The sequence below is a fragment of the Ananas comosus genome, linkage group 18 (genome assembly GCF_001540865.1).
Source record: "Ananas comosus cultivar F153 linkage group 18, ASM154086v1, whole genome shotgun sequence".
NCBI classification, from domain to species: domain Eukaryota; kingdom Viridiplantae; phylum Streptophyta; class Magnoliopsida; order Poales; family Bromeliaceae; genus Ananas; species Ananas comosus.
The window spans coordinates 6,290,447-6,317,610 of record NC_033638.1 but is presented as its reverse complement, the minus strand read 5'-3'; the positions used below and the strand labels follow the sequence as shown (position 1 = coordinate 6,317,610).

Genomic DNA, 27,164 nt, shown 5'->3' with positions numbered 1-27,164 from the left:
AGTTTCATACCTCGCTTCTCCATCTTGTGCACCTGTTCTTTGCTCTTCGTTGGGCACTGTTTTCCTCCTGTTCAACAAGAGGAGCAAACAGTGCAACAGAGGAGAAGCAGATCAAATATCCTCTTAAATAATGGCAGCTTTCAAGATAAATGGGTGGGGCAGTTTTTTTTCTTGATTGCAACCATTTTTCCTCCTTGTACCACACTCATTTTTTATTTTAAACTACACATGCTTTAACAGAATATTTAATAGCTGCTTCTCCTCCTTGTTGCTACTGTTTTTCTCCCCTTGTTTGCACTGCTTTTTCGCTCTTTAAAAAGAGGAAGAAACAGTGCAACAAGAGGAAGAAAGCAGTATAATATCCTGTTAAAGTGTGTAGTTTTAAAAATAAAAAATAGCCCTGTAGCAAGAGAAAAAAGGTGCAACCAAGAAAAAAAACCTGCACCCCTTTCATCTTAAACTGGCACTCATTTAAGAGATATTTACTACTGTCTTTTCTCTCCTTGTTGGGCACTGTTTTCTCCTTCCTTGTTGGCAACTGTCTTTCCTTCCTCCTTTAAAGAGTTAGAACAGTGCAACAAGAGGAGAAAAGTGCAACAAGAGGAGAAAGCCCCAGTAATAAATATCTGTTAAAGTGTTGTAGTTTAAAAATAAAAACAGTCCGACCCCCGTTCGCCGCGGGCCGCGCCTGCGCTGCCGGTGCGGAATGGGCCTGGGGTCCGCGGCGCGACGCGGCGTCCTCCCGCCGTCCGTGCGTGGGAAAGAAGGCCAGAGGCGCTGGTCGCCCGGCTCTGGCGTGGCCGGGCCAGGGAGGCAAGGGGGCCAGCGCCGACCGGAGAAGAAACACCCGCCCGCGGCGCGGCTGGTGCCCCGGCGGCCGGTTGCGCTTCCGCCTCCCCCTCCTGCGCCCTGTCGCTTGGCCTCCCCTTCTTCTTCTTCGCCGTTGTCTTTTTCTCCGCATCCAGCCCGACCCCGTTCGCCGCGGCCGCTGCCGCCGCGGAGACGGGATCGGGCTGGGGGTCCGCGGCGGCGGAGGAGAGGAGGAGGGGGTCGCGGGCGGTAGAGAGGAGAGTGAGGAGGGGGGCGATGGTGAAGAAGGATGGTGAGGAGGGAGGCGACGGTGAAGAAGAAGGCGACGGTCCGCCTTTTTTTTTTCGGCGAGAAAAAAAAAAAGAACGACAGAAACGAAGAGGAGAGAGAAAGAGGAAAGAGAAAAAGTAATAAGGGTATTTTGGTCAGTTTGCTGAAAAAGCGGACCGAATCTGCAAAAACAAAAAAGATGACCCGGTTTTGCAAAAGCCCAAAATAAGTGGATTTTTTATGCAAAAAGGCCTAGAAAGATTTAAAAAAAAAAAAAAAGGAGTAAGACGGTGGTAACGGGTTATTAAATCCAAAAAGGTTAAATTACATACATAGACATCAAATTAGGGATGTTAATGAATATGGATATTTAAAATATTATTCAAATCCGAATCCGAATTGAGTGGGTTTATCTGAACTAATGGGTATAGATTCAGTTATGAGTATAAAAAATAAAAATCCAATGGATATGGATACGGGTATGAATTATGTATTTACCTGATCCGAACCCAAACTCAAACCCGAACCCGAACCGGAATAAATTATATACATATTATTTATTTATTTATTTATACAATATATGTATTGTTATTTTTAACTATTTGAATTTGTATTTTTTTTTTATCCAGATATTGATATAGTATGGCATGGATGTTTAATGTTGCATTTGATTGTGTTTTGAAAATTTTAATTTTATAATAATATATTTTGAAATATGGTAAAGAGAAATTATTATTTCGGGTTCGGGTTCGGGTTCGAATCTAGGTTCGGATTTTAATTTGGTTTTCGGGTTCGGTTTTGGATTTTTGAAAATCCGACCCGCTGACATCCCTACTCAAAACTAGGAGTTTTTTTTTGCATTTAGCCTCCTCAAGAAAAAAAAATTTATAAATGGTCATAACAAATTTATATTTGCATAAATAATCCTTTTGTTGCCATGCGAGCACTTATATAGTATTTTTAAGTTGAACATGATAATTGAATCGTGTATTTAAATATAATGATTGAATCACCGTATTTTTTTTTTATATTTTTTTTATTTCTATGTAAAAAATAAGGGATTAGAGTGTGGATATGAACACGGTAATTCAATCACCGTGTTTCTTTGAATCATCATAATTTTATCTTTGAATGAAACTCAAACTTTTCAAAATTACGCAAATGACTTCGACCCTCTCCAGACCGAAGATATCTGCCGATAAAACAAATGAAAAAAAAAAAAATAGTTATCTCTCGCCAATTTAATTTTTATGTCACTTACTTCTCACCAAACAAAAACAAAACCCTTATAAAAACTTCAGTTCCACTCCTATACAAACAAATAGCAAAAAAAAAAAAAATCTATCTGAACTAATTTTAGAAAAAACTTCAAAAACCTCCCTTGTGGTTTCACAGTTTTTCATTTTAGTATCCTGTGGTTTAAAGTGTATCAAGTTAGTACCTTGTGGTTTCTCACTTTATCACTTTAGTACCCTGTGGTTTAAAGTGTAATAAGTTAGTACCCCGTGGTTTTACACTTTATCACTTTAATATCCTGTGGTTTCACATTTTATCACTTTAGTACCCTGTGATTTAAAAAACCACAGGGTACTAACTTGATACAAAATTAAAACCACAGGGTACTAAAGTGATAAAGTGCAAAATCACAGGGTACTAACTTGATACACTTTAAACCACAGGGTACTAAAGTGATAAAGTGAGAAACCACAGGGTACTAATTTGATACATTTTAAATCATAGGGTACTAAAGTGAAAAAAATTGAAACCAAAGGGGGGTTTTTGAAGTTTTCCCCTAATTTTATTACGTTGAATCGAAAGCGAAGTCAAAATCCGGCAATAATCCTGTCACACTTTCGGTGAAATAAACACACCCGTACTGAAGTACAATGTAGCAGGAATATCACCGCCGTGCAACCGAGGTGCCATGATGATCTCTTCTCCACCGTCCGATCAAGGGAGACCGTTCGCGTTCCACGTGGTCCTCGGTCAAAGCGGCGCCACCGATTCGATCGGGGAGACATAAATGCGGTGGCATTCTCGTAAATAAGTGGAAACAACAGGGGTTGAGTTGTAACGAAAAGGGGGAGCTTTGTTCGAAAGCGAGAGAGGCGCCTTTTTTGCCGACACGAGTCAAGCACGCCCACGGGTCCGAATCCGTCATTTTCTTATTTTTGTAGGGGTAATTTCGTCATTTTATATATTTATTTGGGGTTAAATTGCATACCGCACCCTGTAATATTTTCCATTCTTATAAAGCTCAACTTTTCATATTTATGCCTACAAAAATTATAACATTTTCAAAATATACTCCCCCCGCTGTATGGATCCGTTTAAAAAATATAGTTAATTATAGGTAAAATACTTAACCTTGATAAATGAATGAGATAAATTGATCTTTTTATTCCTCTTATATTATTTATGATTGGAGAAAGAAAAAGGTGACCATTGAAAATTTTTGAAAGGATGTTTTTGTATAATTTTAACGGTGGGAATTTTTGCAGGGACATATTTGTGATGGCAAAAATATTATTTTTCTTATCTTTTGTTAAAAAATAAATAGCATTTTAATGGTAACAAACTAGAGGGACAAATATGAATATCACTGAACTTTTGTACAAATAAATATGAAAAGTTGAATTTTATAGAAATATATTTGGTTTTAATAATAACATTTGGATCATGGGGTGTGATATTTAAAGCTTTTTTTTCTTTTATTTTTTTTTTCTTTTGGTGTATAGACTCATTGCTCTAAAAATTGAATATATTTTTTTTTATCGCTTCTAATAGTTCCACCTCGGATATAAAATAAATTATAATTAGCTATATAAAAATCAAGAAGTCTATTACTAATAACTAGATATAAGCATTTTAAGTTGATGATTTGAGTTCGAATCCATTATATTATGGTTAATTGTAATTTAATCAACTAAATTATATTGTGGGATTGTAAAAAATTTTAAAAATTTAAATCACAAATTATTATAATAAATTAAAATTTCAGAACCAAAATGCCACGCGTATTATAGTTTAAGAACCTAATCATAAAATTAGAACAACTGTAGAGAAAGAGAAGTTCATTTGCAATCTATAAATATAAATCTTACACACCATATTAAATTAATTTTTTAATGCTAACATATTTAAAAAGAAATTTGTGAATTCTAGAATCACGAGATGTAAAATGTACATTTTATAATAAAGTTTTCGATAGCATTTTTATTCTGATTTTGTGATTTGCTATATATTTTCACTTGAGTACTTTAATTTTAATGTGGCTATTTTGAATTTCTGATCATTTGTAACAAATTTGATGTATGAATTTCAAAAACTTACCTTTTGCACTAAATATTTCTAAATTTTAATTCAAATGTCTCACCACTATTCCCACTATAGATTAGAGTGCAAGCGTGTGTTCATTAGTATGCAACTGCATCATTTTTTTTTATCTCATCTTATACTTTAATTTTAATTTTTAAACTTTATAATATTGTAAAATATTAAATTAAAAATTTTGATTTAATTAAAATATGAAATAGAATTTGAGGGAGAGGGAAATGGGTGTAGAAATAAGCCCGGGTATGGTGGAAGTGGTGATTTTTTATTTTTTTTAGCAATTTTTCTAGTGACAAATTTGTTATAACTAAAAATTTATAAAATGATAAATTATGTGTAGTATAATTTTTTTTAATTCACATATTTATTTACCAATATTCTTAAAGTTCAAATAACCTTTGTATTTGTTAATCTAAAATAATTGATTTTTCTTATACAATTTTATAATTAAAAAATGCTAGTATTTTTCTCTTGCACTTATGAAGCGAATGTATTATAAGCTAATGTTCTGAAATGCATGAAAATTAAGTATTATTGGATATATAAATAAATATTTTATTTGATACTTTTTTTTGAAATTTATTCAAGATAGATAGAATATTCTATATGGTTCCACGCTTTCTCACTTTAGTACTTTGTATTTTTTTTTTCTTCCCGTCAATACCTCCGTTAATTCTCTGTTAAATCATATATAGAAAACTTCAGATACTTCACCTATGGTTTATTGAATATTCACTTTAGTATCTTATAGTTTATCAAATTTTTATTTCAGTACTCTATGATTTTAACTTTGTCACTAAATTAATGAGAAAATTAATGAAGGGGATAAGGAAAAGAAAAAAGCAAAACCATATGATACTAAAATGATACATTTTAAACCACCGGATACTGAAATGAGAAAGCGCGAAACCACAGAGGTGGTATTTAAAATTTTTTCTAGAATTAAACTATAGCAACATTCAATTTTACATTTCACTTTGCAATCATGTCTGTGAATCTCTTTTACTAATTATTACAATTTATGGCAAAAAAATTATTTTACTATCTTATTCGATTGCGAGTCCTTATGATAAAATAAAAATAAAAATATCATATAATTAAATGTTTTTTTTTTTTTTTCTAAATCACTAGTAAACTATATATACATACTAAATGCAATATTCTAATTACTAGACATAGTTTGGTAATATGATGGCTACAATTACCTATTTTATGCTTTGGAATATCCAAAAATTTAATTCGCTTTTAATTTTCTCTCTTCCAATACTATAAAATTATATTAGAAAATGCCCATTCATTTTCCCCTAATAAATGTCATCAAAAGAATGAGAATTAATCAATAATGTAGTAAAATAAAATAATCATTTATTTGTTTATATCTTAGGTAAAAATATATAGAATTTACATGAACTATAGAACGTTTTAAAATTTTTAATCTACTATCTAACCTTTCAATCTGTTTCATTTGAATCAGTCAATATCATTTTGACTTCAAAATTTAACCGAATCAATTACTTTTACTAATTTTATTCATATATTTCATACAATTCTCGCAAATATAATTTTATTAAAATAAAAAATTAACTTAATTTTGAAGTTAATGTGACATTGCCGACCCAATTTAAATAGAATAAAAGATTGGATAGTATAATCAAAATTTTAAATTGTAGATTAGGAGATTTAAAATACTCCAATAGTTTAGAAAAATTTGAGTTGAACTCGTGTGCTTTTTAAAGCACAGGAATTCAACATGCTTATAATTTTTTAGCCATCAAATCGCCTCAAAATTCGTATATCACTAGTAAAACAAATTTAATACAATCTGACGGTTAAAAAATGAGAAATACGAATGCTCCTAGAGCTAGGCTCCATGTTTTTGAAAGTACGGAGGTCTCCGTGCTTATAAGTTGTTTTCGATGATGGGACATATAATTCGACAATCGGTTCTGTTAGATATGATCTACATTATTGAAACTATCTAAAAATCAAATTTCATAATTTTTTCACTTCACCAACCGTTCCTAGGGGCATGTTTGGTTGTCTGTAACTGATCGAAGTGAAAAAAAAAGTCACTTTTCAAAAAGTGACTTTTATAAAAGTCACTTTTTAGTTCAAATGTTTCGTTTCAAAAAAGTGAAAGAAAAAAATATAATTTTTATGATTTCTATTATTTGGTTCTATATATATGAAAATAAAAAAAATAAAATGATTTTTTTTAGATGTGTAGTTTTTTTTTTCTTTTTCTTTTTTTTGTAGATGATATGAATAAGGTAGTCTCTTTCTTTGTTTTGTTTTGTTTTGTTCGGTGGGTTTTTTTTTTTTTTTTTTTTTTTTTTTTTTTTTTTTGTTTTGTAGATGGTATGGAAGAAGGTTTAAGTTGTGTGGAGGAAGCGGCCCACTTTCAACCACTTCGGAATTTTTTTGCCGAAGTCAAAAAAGTAAATTTTAGTTATAATCCACTTCATGGGTTTACTTTTCAAAAGTCACTTATATTTTTACTTTTATAATCCAAACATCCGAAATAGTCCCACTTCGCAAAAATACCACTTTTATGTTTCACTTACGGGCAACCAAACATGCCCTAGAGCAAGTGGCAAAGGACTTGATGATTGGTACCCGAGACCCAAGTTTGAATTCTAGTTGATTTACATTTCTAGCTAAGTTTATTTCTAAATGAAATAAACGAAGCGGGTAGCGTGCTACCTATCTCTCAAAAAATAATAATAATAATTTTTTCACTTTATTTGTCTAGTGAACGAGTAGCCTCAAAATAAACGGCTGAAAATAAAAATTTTATAAAAAATAGTGATAGAAGGCTCAAATTTTAAATCAAAAGTATTAATCTTGCTATCGATATTAAGTAAATTTTTTTATTAAAGTTTCATATAATTTAGATTGTTCTACACTGTTGAACTTAGAAACGTATCACATCAACGTTAAAATAGTAATTTTTGCAATCTTTTGATCACTTACTAAATAATATTTAAAATAAAAATTATAAAATTTAATTTTTAGATGATTTTAATAGTATAAATTATACTTTACGAAATCGATCGTGAATTTGAATGTCTTGTTATCGAAAGTAATCTATAAAAACGAAGATACTTGTGCTTTTGAAAGCCCAGAGAACGTACTCATGCTCCTATACATTTTAAAACGCATGAGCTCAACACGATAAGTTTTTATATTTATTTAGCTATATTTTGTTACGCCCCTCTCTCTCTCTCTCTCTCTCTCTCGCCTTTTCGTTTCCCTTGTCGGTTCCCTTCCTCTTGCCCGTTCTCTTCTTCGCGTTTCCCATCTCTCTCTCTCTCACTCTGTCTCCTTTGTTTTACTTCGTTTCCGCCATCTCTCTATTCCATTCTCTCTGGAGAATTTCGTCGAGCAGCTTCTCTGCGAAGCGGTTCTCCACCGCAGAAGCCGCTTTTCTCCGCAGCAATCTAGGGCTCCGGCTCCTCTCGGAGCGTCCTATGAAGTGATCGATAGGGTTTTGGTGGTGGTGGGATATGGGGAGGGTAGGGTTCGGTGTGGCGGTGGGGTGCGCCGTGGTGAGCTGCGCGATCGCGGCGGCGCTGGCGTGGCGGAGGGCGCGGGGGCGGGGGAGGTGGCGGCGCGCGGCGGAGGTGGTGAGGGAGTTCGAGGAGGGGTGCGCCACCCCGGTTGCGAGGCTGAGGCAGGTGGTGGACGCGATGGTGGTGGAGATGCACGCCGGGTTGGCCTCCGATGGTGGGAGCAAGCTCAAGATGCTCCTCACCTTCGTCGACTCCCTCCCCGATGGGTATATTGCTTCCTCCGTGCACCTCTTATTACCTTAACATATTTGTAGTTCGTGGGTTTATGCCTCCCCTTCGCTTGTAGAGAGGCTTGATGTGCATATGGTTAGGTTGATGGTTATGCGAGGATATGTGAGGATATGTGGATTTGGATTGGGATTGTTTTGACTTGGTTGCATATGTTGTGTTGTGATTGATCTTAGATTGATTACAATTGCACATGTTGACTCCTTTTTTATGTGATTGTTGCCAGTTTGTTGTATTAGTTGATTTTTTGCTTTTAGTGAAGTTTAAATATGAAGCATTAGATGGGGGAAGTAAGCGTAAGATGCTCGTCTGTTCCCTTTATATAAAGCTAAGGTGTTTGTTGTTTGTGTGTTACGTCGGACCTATTTCGAAGAAGGGTTGATGCGTTTATGATTCGGTTTGGTTAATTTACATTGGTGTTGTTGTACTTGGTTGTATTTATTGCTGGTTTTCTTGATTTTAGTACTTTTCTTGCGGTTGTTGTTAGGTTGAGAATAATGACATTTGTTGCACGGGCAAGAAGTGGGTAGTAGTTTTGTTTGTGATTTTCGCAATTATTGGTGTCTCAATTAATTTGTGCCTTTATTTGACTCTGAAATTTGTTCTGAATTATAATTTCTTAGATTATTGAATTAAATTGTGATGGTTACTACTTAAATAATCAGTCGTTCATATTCTTGTTACAAGCGCTGGATTTATTTACATTTTTCAGTCTGCTTTTCCTTATTAGATTATTGGATTAAATTGTGATGGTTACTAAAATAATCAGTCGTTCATATTCTTGTTATAAGCACTGGATTTATTTACATTTTTCAGTCTGCTTTTCCTTATTTGTGTGCTTCAGCTCTTAAGCTGCTGAAATAGCTGCAGTGATGACTTCATAAAAATGGAATTTTGAATATTTGGAGTTTTAACAGAAACAGGATGAGCAACTTATTTGATCATGCTCCGTTTCTATTTAAGTGTAGAACTGTGTGGAAGATTGCTCCATATTGGCGTTTCTTCCTCTGTACTTCATTTGTGTAGGAAAGATTAGATGATTAATAGATTGCATAAAAGTGCTGGCTTTTAAATTGTAAAATTAGATTGCCATTTGCTTTCTGTTTGTCAATTGAGCCGGGTTTGTGGTGCCCGGTAAAGTATGTTAACCATTACTGTGTTTGCTTCTGCCAAGTAGGACGGAGGAAGGTACATACTATGCTCTTGATCTCGGAGGTACGAATTTCAGAGTCTTGCGAGTTCAGCTAGGTGGTAAAGGGTCTCTGATCTTGAATCACCAAGTTGAACGGCAACCAATTCCTCATGAATTGATGACTAGTTCAAGTGAGGTGATTAATTCTTTCTGAATTTTTATTTGTTGGCATTATGTTCTGCATATATAAATGCATACCTGTTTTCCTCTTTGCAGAACCTTTTTGATTTCATTGCACTGACACTAAAACGGTTCGTTGAAAAAGAAGATGGTTCTCAACACCACTCAGATGATGAAAGGGCGCTTGGCTTTACATTTTCTTTTCCTGTTAGACAAACTTCTGTTGCTTCAGGTGTTCTTATAAAATGGACCAAAGGTTTCTCAATTGAAGATACTGTAAGTTGTCCTTCAGTTTGTAGGTCATTGATTGGACTGTTGCTTATTTCTCATTAAGTTGTCTATAGTGTTTTATTGTACTTCCAGTAGGCGATTAATGTTCAACTGGTGAATAGCATGCATTTTGTATTAGGATGAAGTTTATTAGCACTAAACACGATAGAAGGAGAACAATGAAATTAGACTACCGATTATGTTGATATAATCTAATCAATTTATATAAGTACTAATTGGAAGATAGATGAAATTATCTTCCTAGTTGGGTTTATTCAACATCAGATGTGGTCATCCTCTCATGTTGTTTCCTCGGTCACACTTGAAGGGAAAAAGATTAGGGAAATAAAAGGGACATGCTAGTTTGCACAGTACACTTGAGTCTTCCTGGCATTTGGAGAACGACTGATGGAATAGATAATATTCACAAAAATCATAAAAGGTCTGATTAGATGATCGGAGGTAGCCGTGATAAACCTGAATTAGCAAAGGGCCAGTCAGGTTCTTTATAGGGCTGGAGTCCCGATTCAATAGAATTAACACAGCGCTAGTCAGGTTATTTGTAGGGCTGCAGTTGCGATTCAATATAAATCATATCAAAACTAGGATTAAATGTCTCTCTTTTGTTGAATAAGGTGTTGAGAGTTTTTAAAGGTGTTCCCAATACTAAATACCTAAAACTAAGAGCAGTTATATTCTGGCAGTTATGCGCGTCCCAGCTTAGCCCTATTATAAGCGGTTGCTTCTGAAGTGTGAAATGCTATATTTGATTGCATGTTTTTGTGAGAGCAATTATAGACAGATCTCCTTTTTTTTTTTGTGAGAGATATATAAGTGCAGGCTTTTAGATTGTTGCATATTGATATTGGCCTCTTTCAAACCTCCAATTTGTGAGCCATATTCAGCTGTCGTTCATCTGAAAATTGAAATGGTGATATCATATTCTTGAACGAGTTGGCCATGGGTAATTTTATCTCTTTATTGTTACGTTTCAAGAGTTCTATCTCATCTCACTATGCATTATTAGTCATCTCTGTTAAAAATTTTCCATTCCTGAGCTATTTCTTTCTATGCTATTCTGCAGCCATATGGTCCTTCAAAGATTTATCGTGTGCCAAAAAAATTGCTACAAAGTGTGTAGTCTATAGAGTTGTGTAGTTATGCTCATTTGGAGGAATTATTTTGCATGGCTTATCAATGAAAGCTTTTGATATATTTAGGAAGTTCTTGTTCAAGTATCATCTGCTGGTCATTTGTCAATGTTATTGAGTGGCGAGCTAAATAAATATATGTTTTAAATATCTTGGTTTGTTGTTATTTGACAGTTGCAATTTTGCATGTTTTGGAGCTAACATTTGCTTTGGAATTCAGGTTGGAAAAGATGTTGCTCAGTGTTTAGAGGAAGCAATGACAAAGAGGGGACTGAATATGCGTGTTGCAGCCTTGGTACGATTTGAGAGTCCTTGGGGTTGCTCTACACTACAGTAACACTAATACATGGGAATTATATTTAGTTCCTAAAATAGTTGCTTGCAATCTATTTATCTTGCATGAAATGCCAATGCCTGCATGCTCTGGTCTGAAGTGAATCATTTATCTCAACAGACATGCATATTCTAGTATTCATACTATGTCACTACTTTCATGCAAGGAGGTATAGATGCAATTATTTATGATTCCGTAATTTCTAAAAGTCGGACAGACATTTATGCATACTTTGCCAATATTACAACTTTCTTATTTGAATTAAGGAAATAAATAAAGTGAGAGGGAGAACAGAACAGGAGAGGAAGAACATAATTAATACAGTTTGAACTACTAAAGTCCTATTTATCATCTGCATCTCGATGATTCGGTGAATCTATGGAAAGTTTGCTTGTCTTTTTCCCCCAGATTCTCTTTTAACATTTACCCTTTTAATGAAGATATGTAAATTTTTTCAATCCTTTAGGATTCCTTATTTTAAATTCCTGATCATATGATACTTTTTTTTTCCTCTTCAATATAAAAAGATGTTCCTATTCTCTTTCATTTCTGTGCAGGTACATATTATCATGATAGAACATTTTTTTCTTCTACTTTGACAGGATATTCTACTGCTTATCACCTTTCCAGTTTAGTTTTGTTTTCTGCTAGAGTTTCATCTTTTTTACACGCCCTATCCCTACTAGTTCCTTCAGCAGTAGCCATGCATATGATCCATGTGAAAAGCTTCACATGGGCAACTAATCAGAACACTTAGGTGCCCATGTGAAACTTTTCACATGGGTCATATGCATGGCTACTGCTGAAGGAACTAGAAGGGATAGGGCGTTGAAAAAAGCACCAAACGGAAGGAGTGTGATAAAATATTTTGCTTTTTATTCATATTCACAACTTAATAATGGTTGTTATAAAACGAAAGGAGTGTGATGGTAGAAACAAGAGGCTAGTATATACACATAAGTACCAAAATATGACTCCTAGTTGCCTCAGGTAGATGCGGAATATGCTCTTATTTACCTCTATCATTTTCAGTATTCACTGATTGACATCAATCATTCTCTGATGAGCCATTTCTTTCCCAAAAACAATGGCTAATGAAAAATGGACATTCTGTAGTATTTTCATTCTCATTGTGTCCTATTTATGGAAATCAGAGGCCAAGGGGCTATTCCCTTGGCAAGCAATGATAAGAATATCATTTATTTTACTGGTCCCTGTAAGCAGGTGAATGATACAGTGGGCACACTAGCTCTGGGTCATTATTATGATGAGGATGCAGTGGCTGCTGTTGTTATTGGAACTGGCAGCAATGCTTGTTATGTGGAACGTACTGATGCAATTATCAAGTGCCAAGGGCTTACAAATTCTGGAAGCATGGTACTATTTTCCCTGTTTTTAGTTATTCTTATTGAGTGTGCATTTTATTTACTCATTGAGATGTCAAATATGCTAGTCACTATGCTTATGTGTGACTTTGACCTCTTTCGTGGTAAGGTTGTCAACATGGAATGGGGCAATTTCTGGTCATCGCATTTACCAAGAACTTCTTATGACATAGCTCTGGATGATGAAAGTCCAAATCCAAATGATCAGGTTAGATTTTACTCGCTTTGGTATATGTTTATCCTTTCTAATGGTATTTAAAAATAAAAACAAATAATTCTTCATCACATTGTCTTCACTGTAGGGCTTTGAGAAAATGATCTCGGGTATGTATTTGGGTGACGTTGCAAGAAGGGTGCTTCAGAGGATGGCGCAAGAATCAGATATTTTTGGTGATACACCTCAGAATTTAAATGTACCTTTTAGTTTAAGGTAAGAAGCTGCTAATTGTTCGTGTTTCTTAATTTGATTTTTGTGCTATGTCACTTTCAATTCTCGGAATAGTCAGATTAATGATAATTTGGCTCATAAATGTGTTAAATACATGATAATGGATGTGATGCCATTCTTGTCATGCTTGGGGCTGTCATTTTTCTTTTAGTTTGCTAAATTGAGATCTGTTTTTTTTTTTAAACATTGTATGGATATGGTGCGAGAAGCTTCTCATAATCATTGCATAGCTGTCCTCTTGCATTTTCTCTTGTTGATCTCTTTCTGTTGTGCTTGTTTTGTAGGAAGTAGTACATTCTTAACCATTTCTTTCCAAAACACCTTATATTCTCTGTTTTCTTTTAAATTTTTTTACATACCCTTTTCTTTTCACGTGCCTGGCTGAATATTGCTTTTGGCTGGCATCTCGATTTGTAATAGGTGTAATGCTTTGTATTGTTTCCTTGTTACTCCGTTGAACCATCTGCATGTGCAGATCTTCGTCATTACCTATCAAAATTAACTTTTGGCTACAAGAGACCCCCTTGCACTTTTAGCCCCTGTTTCAATTAACCACTGCATTAAAAATTTTAACAATTATCCCCTTGCACTTTCCCATTGTCCCAATAGCTCCAAAAATTTGGAATGACCATCAAATTCAGCTGTAAATATTGTAAAAATAAGTTTGCAGATTAAACTAATTATAATTAATGCAATAAGATCATAAAATTCAACAAAATTGTTCAATAAACTGTTAATTTGATAATATTAGGTAAACTTCAATTATTTTTGAAGTTCAAGGGTACAGGATAATCAGAAAATGCAATAGGGACACACTAACATTTTAAACATTGTATATCTAGGACACGCAATATAAGCTCAGATGTGTAGACGTAGATGGAAGTCATCAAAACATGATATGCAACTTGTATCAGTTTATATGCAGTTATGCACATGTAATGGAGAAAGACAGAGGGAGGCATTTCTAGGTGAGAGTTAAGATACAAATCCTACTAATATGGCTATCGCCATAATCCTGTTGGTGCACAAATCATGTCTGGGGATCCAACCTAGGTTAATACTATCTAGGAACCAATTTCGGTTGTTCTGGAGTTTTTTCTTCATGTGGTAGAAGAGCACGAATACTATATTGTGCCATCAATTCATTAAATTGTCATCCGAACTCATGTTGACTAAGGTCAGCAATTGAGTTTCTCTTTAGTGAGAGGGAAATTACTGTAAATTGAAGCTTGCTAACATAGCGATTTCACTATTTTTACATATAACGAGTTTCTTCTTAGCCTCTGTGTCTCTCCCTTTCTGTTATTCAGGACTCCATTGATGGCTGCGATGCACACAGATGATTCTGCTGACTTGAGAGAAGTCAAAACGATATTGCAAGAATATCTCCATGTAATTATCCACTGCTCAACTTGTTTAATTATGTCCTTTTGCATACATAGTCAACTAAATTATGTGCTCTACACATTTTTTGCTCTTTCAGATCTCAGATGTCCCTCTGAAGACACGAAGGCTTGTCGTTAAAGTATGTGATATAATCACCCGAAGAGCCGCTCGTTTAGCTGCAGCTGGTATTGTGAGCATACTGAAGAAAATTGGTCGAGATGGAAGAACGAAAGGCAAGCCGAGGAGAACGGTTGTTGCGATTGAGGGCCCCCTCTATTCAAGCTATGCAATCTTCCGGGATTATCTAAATGAGACTTTGGTCGAGCTGTTGAGCGAAGAGGTGGCTCAGAATGTTATTCTCAAGGTCTGTGAGGATGGGTCGGGACTAGGTGCGGCTCTTCTTGCTGCAGCACACTCGGTAGATAGATGAAACATCGTACAGAACTTTAAAAAAGAAAGAAATATGTGCAAAATTGTACAGGAAAAAAAAAATCTGTTTCATAACTTATATCTGTTGTGAAGAATATGTCAGTTTCTTGTATAGTGCTGAAGCTACATTCTTTCTCCCTTCAATGACCTTACTTACCTGTATCTTAAAAGGCTCATTTAGATGCCTTTACGAGGCGATTGACCTCGATAACAATGTGAATGAATCGCTGTGGATGTACAGTTATTTAACAGCTTTTATTTATCCTTTTTTGTCATATAGTTTGTAGAAGAGCACAGTGAACCAAATGCAGGATGATTGGTTTGCAATCATTCTATGGTTTGCTTGCCCTCCGCCTCTCTTTACATTTTTGGTATCAGCCTGTGGTACAAGGAGCCCATAGGTGAGCTGGCTTGGCTTGACCAAGGTGTCAAAGGAGTCTTTGTGTTAGTTAACAGTTGCCATCATGTGGCCCCCCATGGATTGAAAATGATTTGCCTTTTAAATAATTGAGTTTTCTTTTGTTGACTGAGAAAGTCTCTACTCCATTTGCAGCAGCCAGCCAAAGAATTGGAAGTGGTAAGGAGGTGCTCAGCTATGGCTTCTTCCTTGTTCTCTTTGCTTGTATCGGCCGTCACGAAGCTCACCAGGTTCGTTGAAGGAGCAAACTTCACTTCACTGCTACCATCTTCGTCTTCTAATCCATTTGCCACTCTCCAAGAAGATCTGAAACATCTAAAGAGGACGCTGCTGCGAATACATGCCACTCTTGCTGATGTAGAGGAGAGGGAGATCAGAGACAGTTCGGTGAAGCTCTGGCTGCATGAGATCAAAGCCGTGGCTTATGATGCTGATGATATCCTCGATGAATATCACTACGAGCTGCTGCGGCGCCAAGTTGAAGGCAAGCCTAGTCCAGTGATTCGGAAAAGAAAAATGGGTGAGATACATGATCTTTCATTTCCAGCTGGCTTATCTGGTAGAATTAATGAAGTCAGGATGAGGTTGGATGAGATAGCGAAGGACAGGGATGCGCTTCATTTGAGGGAGGAAGACGGCGAGAGACGGTTGAACGATGCTTGTTGGAAGCTGATACCGACGAGTTCATTGGTAGATGATTCACGAGTTTATGGGAGGGATATTGATAAGAAGAACATCATTCAACTGTTGCTGTCCGATGGTCAGCCAAAGGTCGATGTAATTCCCATAGTTGGACCTGGAGGTGTCGGCAAGACGACCCTTGCTCAGCTTGTCTACAATGATCCAATGGTTCGCTGCCATTTTCACTTGTATGCTTGGATATGTACATCGCAAAGCTTTGATGTCTTGAAGATAACACAAACAATTGTCAAATCTGTAACTAAGAGTTCTTGCGATAGCGCTGAACTTGATGATCTTCATCATAGTTTAAAGAAGGCATTAAAAAATAAGAAATTCTTGCTTGTGTTGGATGATGTTTGGAATGAGCAGCAAAGCCTATGGGAATTGCTTTGCATCCCATTTAGCAAATCGATGTCCAGTAAAATCATTGTAACTACGAGGAATGAGTCCACTGCTAGGATAATGCATGCAGTAACCCCCTACCGATTGGGGTTGTTAACCGAGAAAGATTGTTGGTTGGTATTCAAGAGATATGCTTTTGAACATCAACCTCAATTCATGTCGATTTCTAGTGGAGAATTAACCGATATGGGTTATGAGATCGCAAGGAGGTGCGAAGGCCTGCCATTGGCTGCAAAGACATTAGGAAGCCTCCTGCGCTTGGAAACTGATGAAGAGATGTGGAGGGAAGTCTTACAGAGCGAATTTTGGGTAGTACTAAACGAGGAAAGGAATGAGATTTTGCCGGCCCTAATGCTTAGCTATCATCGAATGCCTTCTCATTTGAGGCAATGCTTTACATACACTTCAGCATTCCCGAAAGGTTATTTGTTTGAGAAACCCTATATAGTGAAGTTGTGGATGGCACAAGGGTATATTGTACATAATGGAAGAAATTCATCGCCAGAAGAAGTAGGTGGCACCTACTTTGATGAGTTGCTGCAAAGATCTATGTTTCAGCATTCACAATCTCTTGATACTACTAAAGATGGTTGGTTTTGTATGCACGAACTTATCCATGATCTTGCTAAATCCATATCGGGCCGTGAATGTATTACAGCACATGATAGCAGGTCCCTTGATGTCGATGAAGATACCCTTCATGCTTCATTAGTTCCAACAGATGGACAAAACATCATCGAATTTCAGACCTTGAACGAGCCTAAAAGGTTGCGCACCTTCCTCATACTCAAGTTGAAACAAATGCAAGTGCTGCAAGTCGAGATGCCAGAGTTTCTTCTCCAGAACTTGAAATGTTTAAGAACAATAGATTTGAGCTACACTATGCTTGAAGTGCTACCAGACTCAATTGGTGAGCTAAAACATCTTCGCTATCTTGGCCTTCGAGAAACGAACATTCGAGTTCTACCAGAATCATTGTGCAGTCTTTACAATCTGCAGGTATTGGACTTGAGTCATTGCATGAGCATTCTTGAGTTACCTCAAGGTATAGGAAATCTTGTTAGCCTAAGACACTTGAGCCTACCGGTGATGGAAGATTCACATATTTGCATGCCAACTGGATTGGGAAATCTGACCAATCTTCGAAGTTTATCAGCATTCTATATTGGGGGAAACAAATGGCACTGTGGGATAGGAGAGCTGACTGGATTGGTCGATCTTAGAGAGTTGCGCATATTGGGCCTCGAAAGAGTTACCGAGTCAGACAATGCAGATTTGACGAAGATGAAAAACTTGGAGAAACTGACAATATTTTGGTCTTATGGTAGCTGCACAGCATCTGACGATTGTTCTCGCATAAGAGTTCAATACAACTGTACTAACTGGCGAAGAACTACAATAGACATTCAGAAATTGGATGCAGCCTATGTGCTCGAGAACCTCCAACTTCATACCACCCTCAAAGAGCTGGCTCTAAACGGTTATAACGGCACAAGACTACCAAGTTGGCTAGGTGATCCTTCCTTCTCAAAATTAACATCCATTAGACTCGATCTCGGCGACGACAAATGCACCTTCCTTCCGCCGCTTGGTCGCCTTCCATCTCTAAAGCATCTATTCGTAGGAGGGATGCAGAGAATGCAATGCATTGGCCGCGAGTTTTGCGGATGCTGCTCAGCTTCCGCTGGGGGGTTTCGAGCACTAGAGACGTTAGAGCTGACGGAGATGCGGGCATTGGAGGAGTGGCGTGAGGTGCATATCAATGACTTCCCTCGCCTCGATGAACTTGCAATCAGCACCTGCCCTAAGCTGTATCGGCTACCCGATTGTCTTTCTTCGTTGGCTAAGCTCGAGATAAATGACTGTAAGGTTCTAACCACATTTCCTAAGCTTCCATCTCTAACCGGCTTGAAGTTGTGGGGGAGCTGTAACTGGCACATATGGTCAGTAAGTTTAGACCTCCCTAATCTTGAGTACTTGCAGATATCCAATTATGACAGACCAACTCTTGATTTTTACCCCAACCTGCCGGCGCTCAAAGTATTGACAATTGAGTGTTGCAAGAATCTAGAAAAGGCCGCAGGCTCGCACCATCTGATCTCTCTTCAATCCTTGGAGATATATTCATGTCCCAAGTTCCAGGGACTGACAGACAAGCATTTACACCCTCAATTTGCTGTTTTTTTAGGGCTCGGTGAATCGAAACCTCCGCTGCCATATTCAAAGGCTAGAGACCGTCCTCTCGCAAGATTGATGCAGAAAGAAGATTTCAATAGTCACCAGGAGCGAATCTCTCAATTTAACCTTTTTCCTCCTCATTTATTTAAATGAGACGATCTTGCAATTCCAAATAGTTAGGAAAACACATTGCGTGGCTAAGCTATGCAGTTTGTGTTTAGTGCTCCCTCGGTAATTTACGTAGAATCAAATGGCAAACTGTTTGTTTCAAGAAATTCTCAGGAGTTCATAAATTCCGAGCAATACTAAAGCAAATGGTCGGAAAGAAAGGGACTTATAATCTTTGTCATGATCATAACATCTATAATGACTAGATGCATTTTTCTCTACAAAATATGAAAATTATGTAAAATAAGCAGCGCAGATACTTTCTATGTAAAAGATAAAACTTATGTTGCACGCTTTGCGTATGTTGATGTATCTAATATCAACTATACTACACGAAATAGAATAAATAAATTGGTAAAAAAAAAAAAAAAAAGTAGAGAGAACCCCTAAAAACTTTTAACTCTTTTGCAAGTGGGCACATGAAATTTCAATTTTGATGGTTATATTTTCTAAACTTTATCAAATGGTTTAATAAATCAATTTTCTCAAGTAGGGCTGACAATTCAGCTCGCAGTTTACCTCGTGTTCGGCTCGAAATGAGGTCGAGATTGAATTGTTCGTTTAATAACACGAGCTGAACACGGCATGAAATTTTCAGCTCTTTAATAAACGAGTTAAGCGTTAGTGGGGGTCAGCTCGCTCGTGTTCGGCTTAATAATAAATTGAATATATTTATTTTATATTTATATATAAATAAATAATTATATGTGTAAAATATAAATTTTTATTATTTAATTTTTAGTCTAACCTAAATGTAAAGTCCCACTCAATTATAAGAAAGTTTATTTATATGCAAAGTTTCAACCATTAGATTAAAGTCTAATGAGTTAAATCTTATAAATTTATTTCCTATATATATTATTTCTAATCCTTTTATTCGTGAGTCAGAAAAAATTGAGTCGAGTACGACCTGAATTTTTAATTCAGACTCGATATTTTAACGAGTCCACTCATGTTCAGCTCGTTGACATTTTTATTTTCAAGTGAACTTACTAATTATACAATCATTTTGAATGAATATCATGCACATAATTCGGTAAAATTTTAATAATAATTTTTTTCTTCTTTTAGTTTTGATAATTAAGTATGGCTATCAAAANTGTATCTAATCAACTTCCCCTAGCATGGATAATCTAAATAAATATGTGTAAAAATAACTTGTTCAAGCTCTACATCAAGAGAGATAGACACCATCATTCCCCTTAAAAAAAGCTAAAGATACTAAAAATTTACATCACAAAATCACTACTGTAAAACAGATCACAATCACTGGGAGTCCAATTATTGATTCGAGAATATAAAATATGATAAAAATAAATCAAAATTTGGACAAATTTGGCACTAAATTCGGGCGAGATTAGGCAAAAAAGAAGGAAATAATAATACAAAAAGGAGATCGAGAAAAAGAGGGTTAGGGCATTAACTGTACCTACCAAAAGAGGGGCTTTGTAGCGCCGATCGGAGAAGAGTTGAGCAAAGAGAAAAAAAAAAAAAAAAAAAAAACCAAACTTTGATATATTAATTAATATAATAATCCATACTTGCGGTTGTTGAGCTTTTGAATTATCAACCATAAATTCTAGTTCCCTACATTGGTGCCCTTTGGCAATTATGTTCTCTTCTAGATAACACACCGCACGACAACGCCCTTATCCTGTTTGTTAAAATTCCCCACTCAGTTTCTCCTCTCCTCCCCATCTCTTTGCCATGGCCATGGCTCTGAACCTCCTCTCTCCCTCAACCCACCGCCACCTCCCCTTCTCCTCTGAGAAACCCCCCAGAAGCTCCCCATTCCCACTGCCCAATCACAGGGCCCTTTGCTTTCCCCTCTCCCCAAGGAGCGCTTCTTCAAGAAGCTGCGCAAGAGATGCAGCGCTTTTGGCCCGAGCTGTGAAGCAGGAGGAGGAGCAGGCCCAGCCTGTGGAATTGGATGAAACCCAGACGCCCAAATCGCCTCAATCCTCCTCCAAGCTCGTTCTCGTCGTCGGCGGCACCGGCGGCGTTGGTCCGTATTTCTTTTGCCCTTCTCTCTCTCTGTGTGTGTTTGTTAATCTTAATTTTAGCAGTTACATGTTGATATACCTGTTCTTAACATGTGTTTTCAACAACCCTTGAATCTCAATTATTGTGCACCAATACTTCAATGATTCTGATAACTCTGAGGCTCAGATTTAGTGTTAAGCTTTTACTTATCATGTGAAAGAAATAATTTGCTAATTAATTCCATGAGAATATTACATTTATGCCGTGTTTTGAATGCTCGAACATCTTATTTGGCATACGATATATTCATTTAGTATTCGGTATATTATGGGTGTGATCAAATGTCTAAAATGGATACCATATTCAGTTCTCAAGTCATTTTTTTCGCCTTTTAAGAAACGAAAATCAAACTCCAAGCTTCCAATCACACAGATCTTAGTCATTGATTTAAGTAACCGGAATCACAGATCCCTCTTTGCTTGTGCCAAGATAAGTTCTTATCTAAAGTGAACTTGATCTTGCCTCTACTTTTCATGTTTATGTCGAGTGGAAGTTTTGCGAATTTCCATAGTTATGCCTAACTGTGAGAATTGCTAAGAGTAGAATATGTGTGATGGTTGATAAATGATACTGAAGATCGCGCTCTTGTTGTAAATTCCTTCGTCCTCGCAGTATGGATCAGATGTTACTGCTGCTTAATTGTGTGTTTTTAGCAAATTTTGTAGAAAAGCTGCACAATTATCTATTTTACACTTCAATGCTGAATTCAGCTAATCAACTTTCAATAAAATCTAAATTGATTCATTTTGGTAATGTCAAAAATTCTTTCCAGGGCAACTGATAGTGGCATCTTTGCTGAGCAGAAAAATTAAATCTCGTTTGCTGCTGAGAGATCCATCGAAAGCAGTATCTCTTTTTGGCGAACAAGTTGACGATATCCTAGAGGTACATTTGATTTTGGAAATTGCAGTTGATGAAATTAGAAATTGGTATATATTTCTTTTCTTGTTTATAAACTTTTCTTTGTGGTATGGTTGATTTTGGTAGGTAAGGAAGGGGGACACAAGAAATCCTAATGATCTGGATCCAGCTATTTTCGAGGTTTGTCTGTTTGTATTGTTACTATTGTTTGTTGCAATGTTGAATATGTAAGGACTTATATCAACCACACATGATTGAATATGATATCAAATTTTAGGGCTGTTGTTTCATAGGGAGTCACGCACGTGATTTGCTGCACTGGAACCACCGCATTCCCCTCAAAGCGCTGGGAGGGAGACAATACCCCTGAGCGAGTAGGTAGGATTAAGGCCTCTTAAAGGGATAAGCGAAGCATTGCCCCTCAAGATTCATTTTCAATTTAGTAGGTCTTACTTCCTTTTCTTTTAGAAGAAAAATGGATATACTACCTTAGCGAATCAAGATGCTAGTATGTTCTTATGCTTTTTTTACAAAGGGTCATGCATATTTATGCTTGCAAACAAGGACAGCCCGTGCCGTACCATGCCAAGGCCGTGCCGGCACATTGCACAGGGTTGTGCCGACACCATATCAACAAAATAATTTTTTTTGCATTTTTTTGGGATGTATACAAGTTGTTTCATACTTAAAATATATAGATATTGTAAATTTACTAATGTTTGGGCGAATTAGTAAGTTCCATTGCATAATAAGACCAAATTTTAGAGAAAAAAAATACAAATGAGAAGATTTTCTCCAATTTCTTTTATCATTTTATATTCACTGAATTTACCTATGGTAGTGTTTTCCTATAAATTTTTATCCAATTATGACTTAAGTTTTTGTTTCATGCATATACTTTCATAACATGTATAAACTGTTTTTTTTTTTTTTTTTTTTTTTAAGTTTTTAAGATGTTTATGACATATTCTTATTAAATTGTGTAAGATATAGTACATAAAATATTCTATATCCATTAGATATATTATAACACTCTGAAAGACTAATTTTTCAAAATTTTTAAAAAAACATGAGCCAACGTGTCCTAGCATGTTAGTGGATGCCAATAGACCTGGCAAACGGGTGGGTTGGGTAACCCACGGATGGGCCATTGTACCCGCGGGTTATTTGGGCATGGGTAAAATTTACCCACAAATTTTTGGGTAGCCAGCATCTTTACCCGTACCCGCCCGCGAGTGGGCGGATGGGTATGTGGGTTACCCGTAATTTTTTTCTTTTTTACTCATATATTTTTTAAATACAAAACACATATATATAAGTTTTAAAAGTATAACATAACTCATTATTAAAATATCATAACATACAATAAAAATATTTAAAGTCTTAAAGCAAAAAAATTTCATAAAAAAGTAACGCAATAAAAAATTAGGGTTAGAATTTTTAGGATGAGTAAATAAAAAAAAAAAATTTAATTAAGAAAATATATTTTGTAATTAAAAAATATGTGTGAGTACCCGCGGGTTACCCAAAATGCCCATGGCTTAATGGGTACCCACCCGTTTTACCCGTAATTTTTTGGGTTGAAAAAGTTGGTACCCAAACCTGCAAATTTGCGGGTAACCCGCGGGCACCCGCGAATATGGGTCGAGATTGCCAGGTCTAGGTGCCACTAGCAGGTGTGCCATTGGCATGGCAATCCTTGCTTGTGAATATGCAAAATTGCAGAAATTATGCTGTATAATTGGTAGTTGTGTATATTCCTCTGAAAACTATATTTACTTGCATTTTGGCCCCTCCAAGAATTTGTATGCAAAAAAAAAAAATATTTTTGCATAGTTTCCTCAGCAGGACACCCTCACAAATAACTAGATTTTAAGGGGCATGTGTGCAATTTCCAACTTTGCAGGCAAATTTATGCAATTTTACATATCTGTAGCATACAGCGTATATATGCAAAAAAATGCCACTAGAAATGTCCCTATAAACTTTTCGTAACTTCTGTTTCTTATCCGTGATCCTGTCTCATACACAATGCATCTTAGTTGCTTGGTCTGGATGCGTTCATCAATTTCCTTTTCTTGTTCTCTGGATATGGATTTTTTACATTTTTCTAGCTGAATATTGAGAACTATTTTTTGTTTGCTAATATGAAAAATGCAATTATTGGTTGAAGATTGGGAGGGCATTCGGAATCTCGTAATGGCATTGCCTCGGACATTAAGCAGATTTGTTCTTGTTTCATCTGTTGGTGTAACAAAATATAATGAACTACCGTGGAGGTATCTGTTTCTAGACTTTTATGACTTGCGAATTATTCATGAAGTTGTGCCGCTTTTCTGAAGAAGCCTTTCTATTGAGATTAAATCAACTAGAAGAAAAAAAAAAAAACTATTGCATTCCCGCTGAATCCTCTTTTGACCTCTTTTGACCTGTTTGTTATCACTACTAGCAGCCCAGCTAATTCCAAAAATTGACCATCCTACATGTACTCAGCTTTTCGAAGGTTGTTTTATTTAGACTACAAAGTGAAAGTTCTAGTCCTTTTTGGTTTATTTCTAGAGAGAACAAATAAATCCAGATTGAACAAGTAACTCCAACTTTGGCTTCACTAACTATGACCAACATACTCAATAACCGAATCTAGTGTTTACTGCAAGAATATATATGCTGCTTGAATGAAATTTTGTTTTTCGAATTCAGATATTTGACTATACCTTTTGCAGCATTATGAACCTTTTTGGTGTTCTTAAATTCAAGAAGATGGGAGAGGATTTTGTTCGCAACTCGGGTATACCCTACACCATTATAAGGTGCATTATTGTATACTCACTCTCTTTTGTGAAGTATTCCATATCTACTTAACAGATAATTTTTTTTGTTTCAAAGTTGACATGGATGTCTCTCTTAGCTAGGGCTGGAAGATTAACTGATGGACCCTACACTTCCTATGATCTCAATACTCTGCTTAAAGCAACTGCTGGGGAACGTCGTGCAGTCGTCGTAAGTCAAGGTATAGTTTTAATCACACTCCCATATGAAGTATCATTTCAAAATTCATGTGGTTTTTCGGTCACTTTGATTTGTGCATAGAGAAATATGCATGTGAATGTGCATTACAATGTCATATAGTTTTTGCATGGTTGGAAATTTATTTGCCATTTTTAGTCTCGGACATTCTGTTCAAGTGGAGCTATACACGATGGAGGAGTCTTTTATGTAACAATACACACTTTTTTAATTCCCACTTTTCGTTTTTCTTTTATGATCATGAACAAATATCACTGTGAAACAACCGCTTTTCTCTAAAAGCTTAAATTGCTAGAGAACATAGTACTTTAATATTTTAGATTCAACACTTTCCTTCACATTTGGGATCGACACGTTTTAACCAAGATGTAGTTCGACAACTTGAACTAAATGAGACTAGGAGCCTGGAAGGACTTGAACTCTCTATCTTTTCCTCTGGTACTATATAAAACAACAGTTTTCTCCCAACACTTGAGCTACCATAGAAAAAGTACTTCAAATTAAGCCTAAAAAGTGTTTAGATAGAGAAATTTAGTAAGCTGTCGAGGTAAAATTAAAGGAGATATGTAACGATTACGTAGAAGGCAAATTTTACAAGAGCAAGACATACGTTAAGGGCTATTCTGAGAAAAGAGAACTTCATTTCGTCTAATGGTTCCTTTTTCCTTTGCCTATTAGGAGACAAACTTGTGGGAGAGGTTAGCAGACTTGTTGTAGCAGAAGCCTGCATACAAGCTTTGGACATCGACTTCACTGAAGGGCAAATATACGAAATCAATTCAGTTAAGGTAATATCTACAGAAGACAATTGAACTAAAAGATTGGGTTTTCATTTTGTTAACTTTAATTCTTATTCTGAGACTAATTCAAATGCGCAAACTATAGGGAGAGGGACCTGGAAGCAACACCGAGAAATGGAGAGAACTTTTTAGAGCTGCTCAGATAAGTTAGCTGGTTTGCAGTTCATCAGAAAGCATCGACATTGGCCCAGTTTTTGTACAATTATGATTTAAAAAATCAGATTCTATAAACTATTTTCAATTTTTATGCAGTTAATATAGCAAGATCAGATATCATGTAATGGTACACTAATTTTATTGTGACCACTGTTCAAGTGTAACTAATTTTTGTTGCCCATGTACAGAATCTTTCCTCAAAATCAATTCATGATTGACACTTGTTGTAGTTGAGACATTTTGAGTACAATATGTTTTTCACTTTCACATCAATTGTGTATATAAATGGCCTCAAATTTCTCTTTAGGAAATGTATATAAATTAGTGAGCTCTATAGGGGAAATGTAGACCTAGAGTTTTTACCCTCTCAATTGTGTATGTTGATTCTTCAAATTTTACCCTCTCAAAATGTAGCTGGTTTTCACTTTCTATTGGCACATCTAGGTTTTTTTATGAGCAAGGAGGCTTTCGTATTCATAAGTTGTTTTCAATGATCGAGCTTCCGAATCGACAATTCATATCGTTAAAAATAATTTAGAGCATTTGAAACTTTTAGAAAACAAATCTTATAATTTTTAAAAATTATAATAAAGTCCATCAAGCGCGCATAAAATAAATGGTCAAAATTGAATGACCTTCTAAGAATAAAAGATTGGAATCATTATTTGTTTATGACAATTTTACTTTTAGCCATTTATTTTAAAACTATTTGCTTATTAATGAGTCGATTGTCGATTTAGATGTTTCATCATAGAAAACAAATTGTTAGGATGAAAAGCTCTGTGCTAACAGAAGCATACTAGCTAGACTCTCTCTCTCTCTACACACAAAAACACACGCGCGCGCGCGCACACACACATGTATAGTCCGGCTATTATACTCTTGTAAGTACGATCGTCTTTATACTCATAAGTCGTTTTTGATGATAGAGCTTCCGAATTAATGATTCATACCGTTAAATATTATCTAGAGCATTTAAAACTTTTAGAAATTAAATTTTATAATTTTTCAACGTCATTTAACCTACGATTAAAAAGTCACAAAATTGACAATTTTTAACGGTCGGTATGAGATATTTGTTAGTTTAACGGTGTAAAAGAATCGGAATTGGTTGAATTTTTGATAGAAAATTCTACTCACTACCTAGATAAAGTTCAAATAACTTCGATCTTAAATTGAAGGATCCGATCATTCATTTTTAGGGCGTCGTTCGATTTTGACCGTTCATTTTATGCCCGCTTGATGGATTTTATTATGATTTTGAAAAATTATGAATTTATTTTTTAGAAGTTTCAAATTTTCTAGATCATATTTAATGAAGTGGATCATATTTAAAGTCCATCAAGCTGACATAAAATGAATGGTCAAAATCGAATGACGTCCTAAAAAGAATGAACGAATCATTCAATTTAAGGTCGGAGTTATTGATCTTTATCTAGATAGTGAATAGAATTTTCTATAAAAATTTTATTGATTCCGATTCTTTTACACCATCAAACTAG

General features: G+C 35.8%; 3 protein-coding genes across 4 annotated transcripts; all 3 read left to right on the top strand.

The window, feature by feature from the left end:
• On the top strand, positions 7,626-15,177 carry LOC109724393 (hexokinase-3-like). Its single transcript, XM_020253207.1, has 9 exons — positions 7,626-8,191; positions 9,391-9,541; positions 9,622-9,801; positions 11,167-11,241; positions 12,505-12,657; positions 12,775-12,873; positions 12,968-13,095; positions 14,424-14,505; positions 14,597-15,177. Exons 1-9 carry the CDS (start codon positions 7,920-7,922, stop codon positions 14,927-14,929), a joined length of 1,473 nt encoding a protein of 490 aa, XP_020108796.1. The 5' UTR covers positions 7,626-7,919; the 3' UTR covers positions 14,930-15,177.
• Positions 15,303-19,021, top strand: LOC109724392 (putative disease resistance RPP13-like protein 1). 2 transcript variants are annotated; one of them, XM_020253206.1, is made up of 2 exons: positions 15,303-18,293; positions 18,413-18,559. In XM_020253206.1, the coding sequence occupies exons 1-2, from the start codon at positions 15,524-15,526 to the stop codon at positions 18,424-18,426; spliced, it is 2,784 nt and encodes a 927-aa protein (XP_020108795.1). In that variant the 5' UTR covers positions 15,303-15,523; the 3' UTR covers positions 18,427-18,559. The 2 variants fall into 2 exon arrangements, with proteins under 2 accessions (XP_020108795.1, XP_020108794.1); XM_020253205.1 differs by having other exon boundaries at positions 15,303-19,021.
• On the top strand, positions 20,367-25,898 carry LOC109724376 (sanguinarine reductase). Its single transcript, XM_020253172.1, has 9 exons — positions 20,367-20,780; positions 21,591-21,703; positions 21,806-21,859; positions 21,973-22,057; positions 23,853-23,958; positions 24,403-24,489; positions 24,592-24,689; positions 25,385-25,494; positions 25,592-25,898. Exons 1-9 carry the CDS (start codon positions 20,483-20,485, stop codon positions 25,655-25,657), a joined length of 1,017 nt encoding a protein of 338 aa, XP_020108761.1. The 5' UTR covers positions 20,367-20,482; the 3' UTR covers positions 25,658-25,898.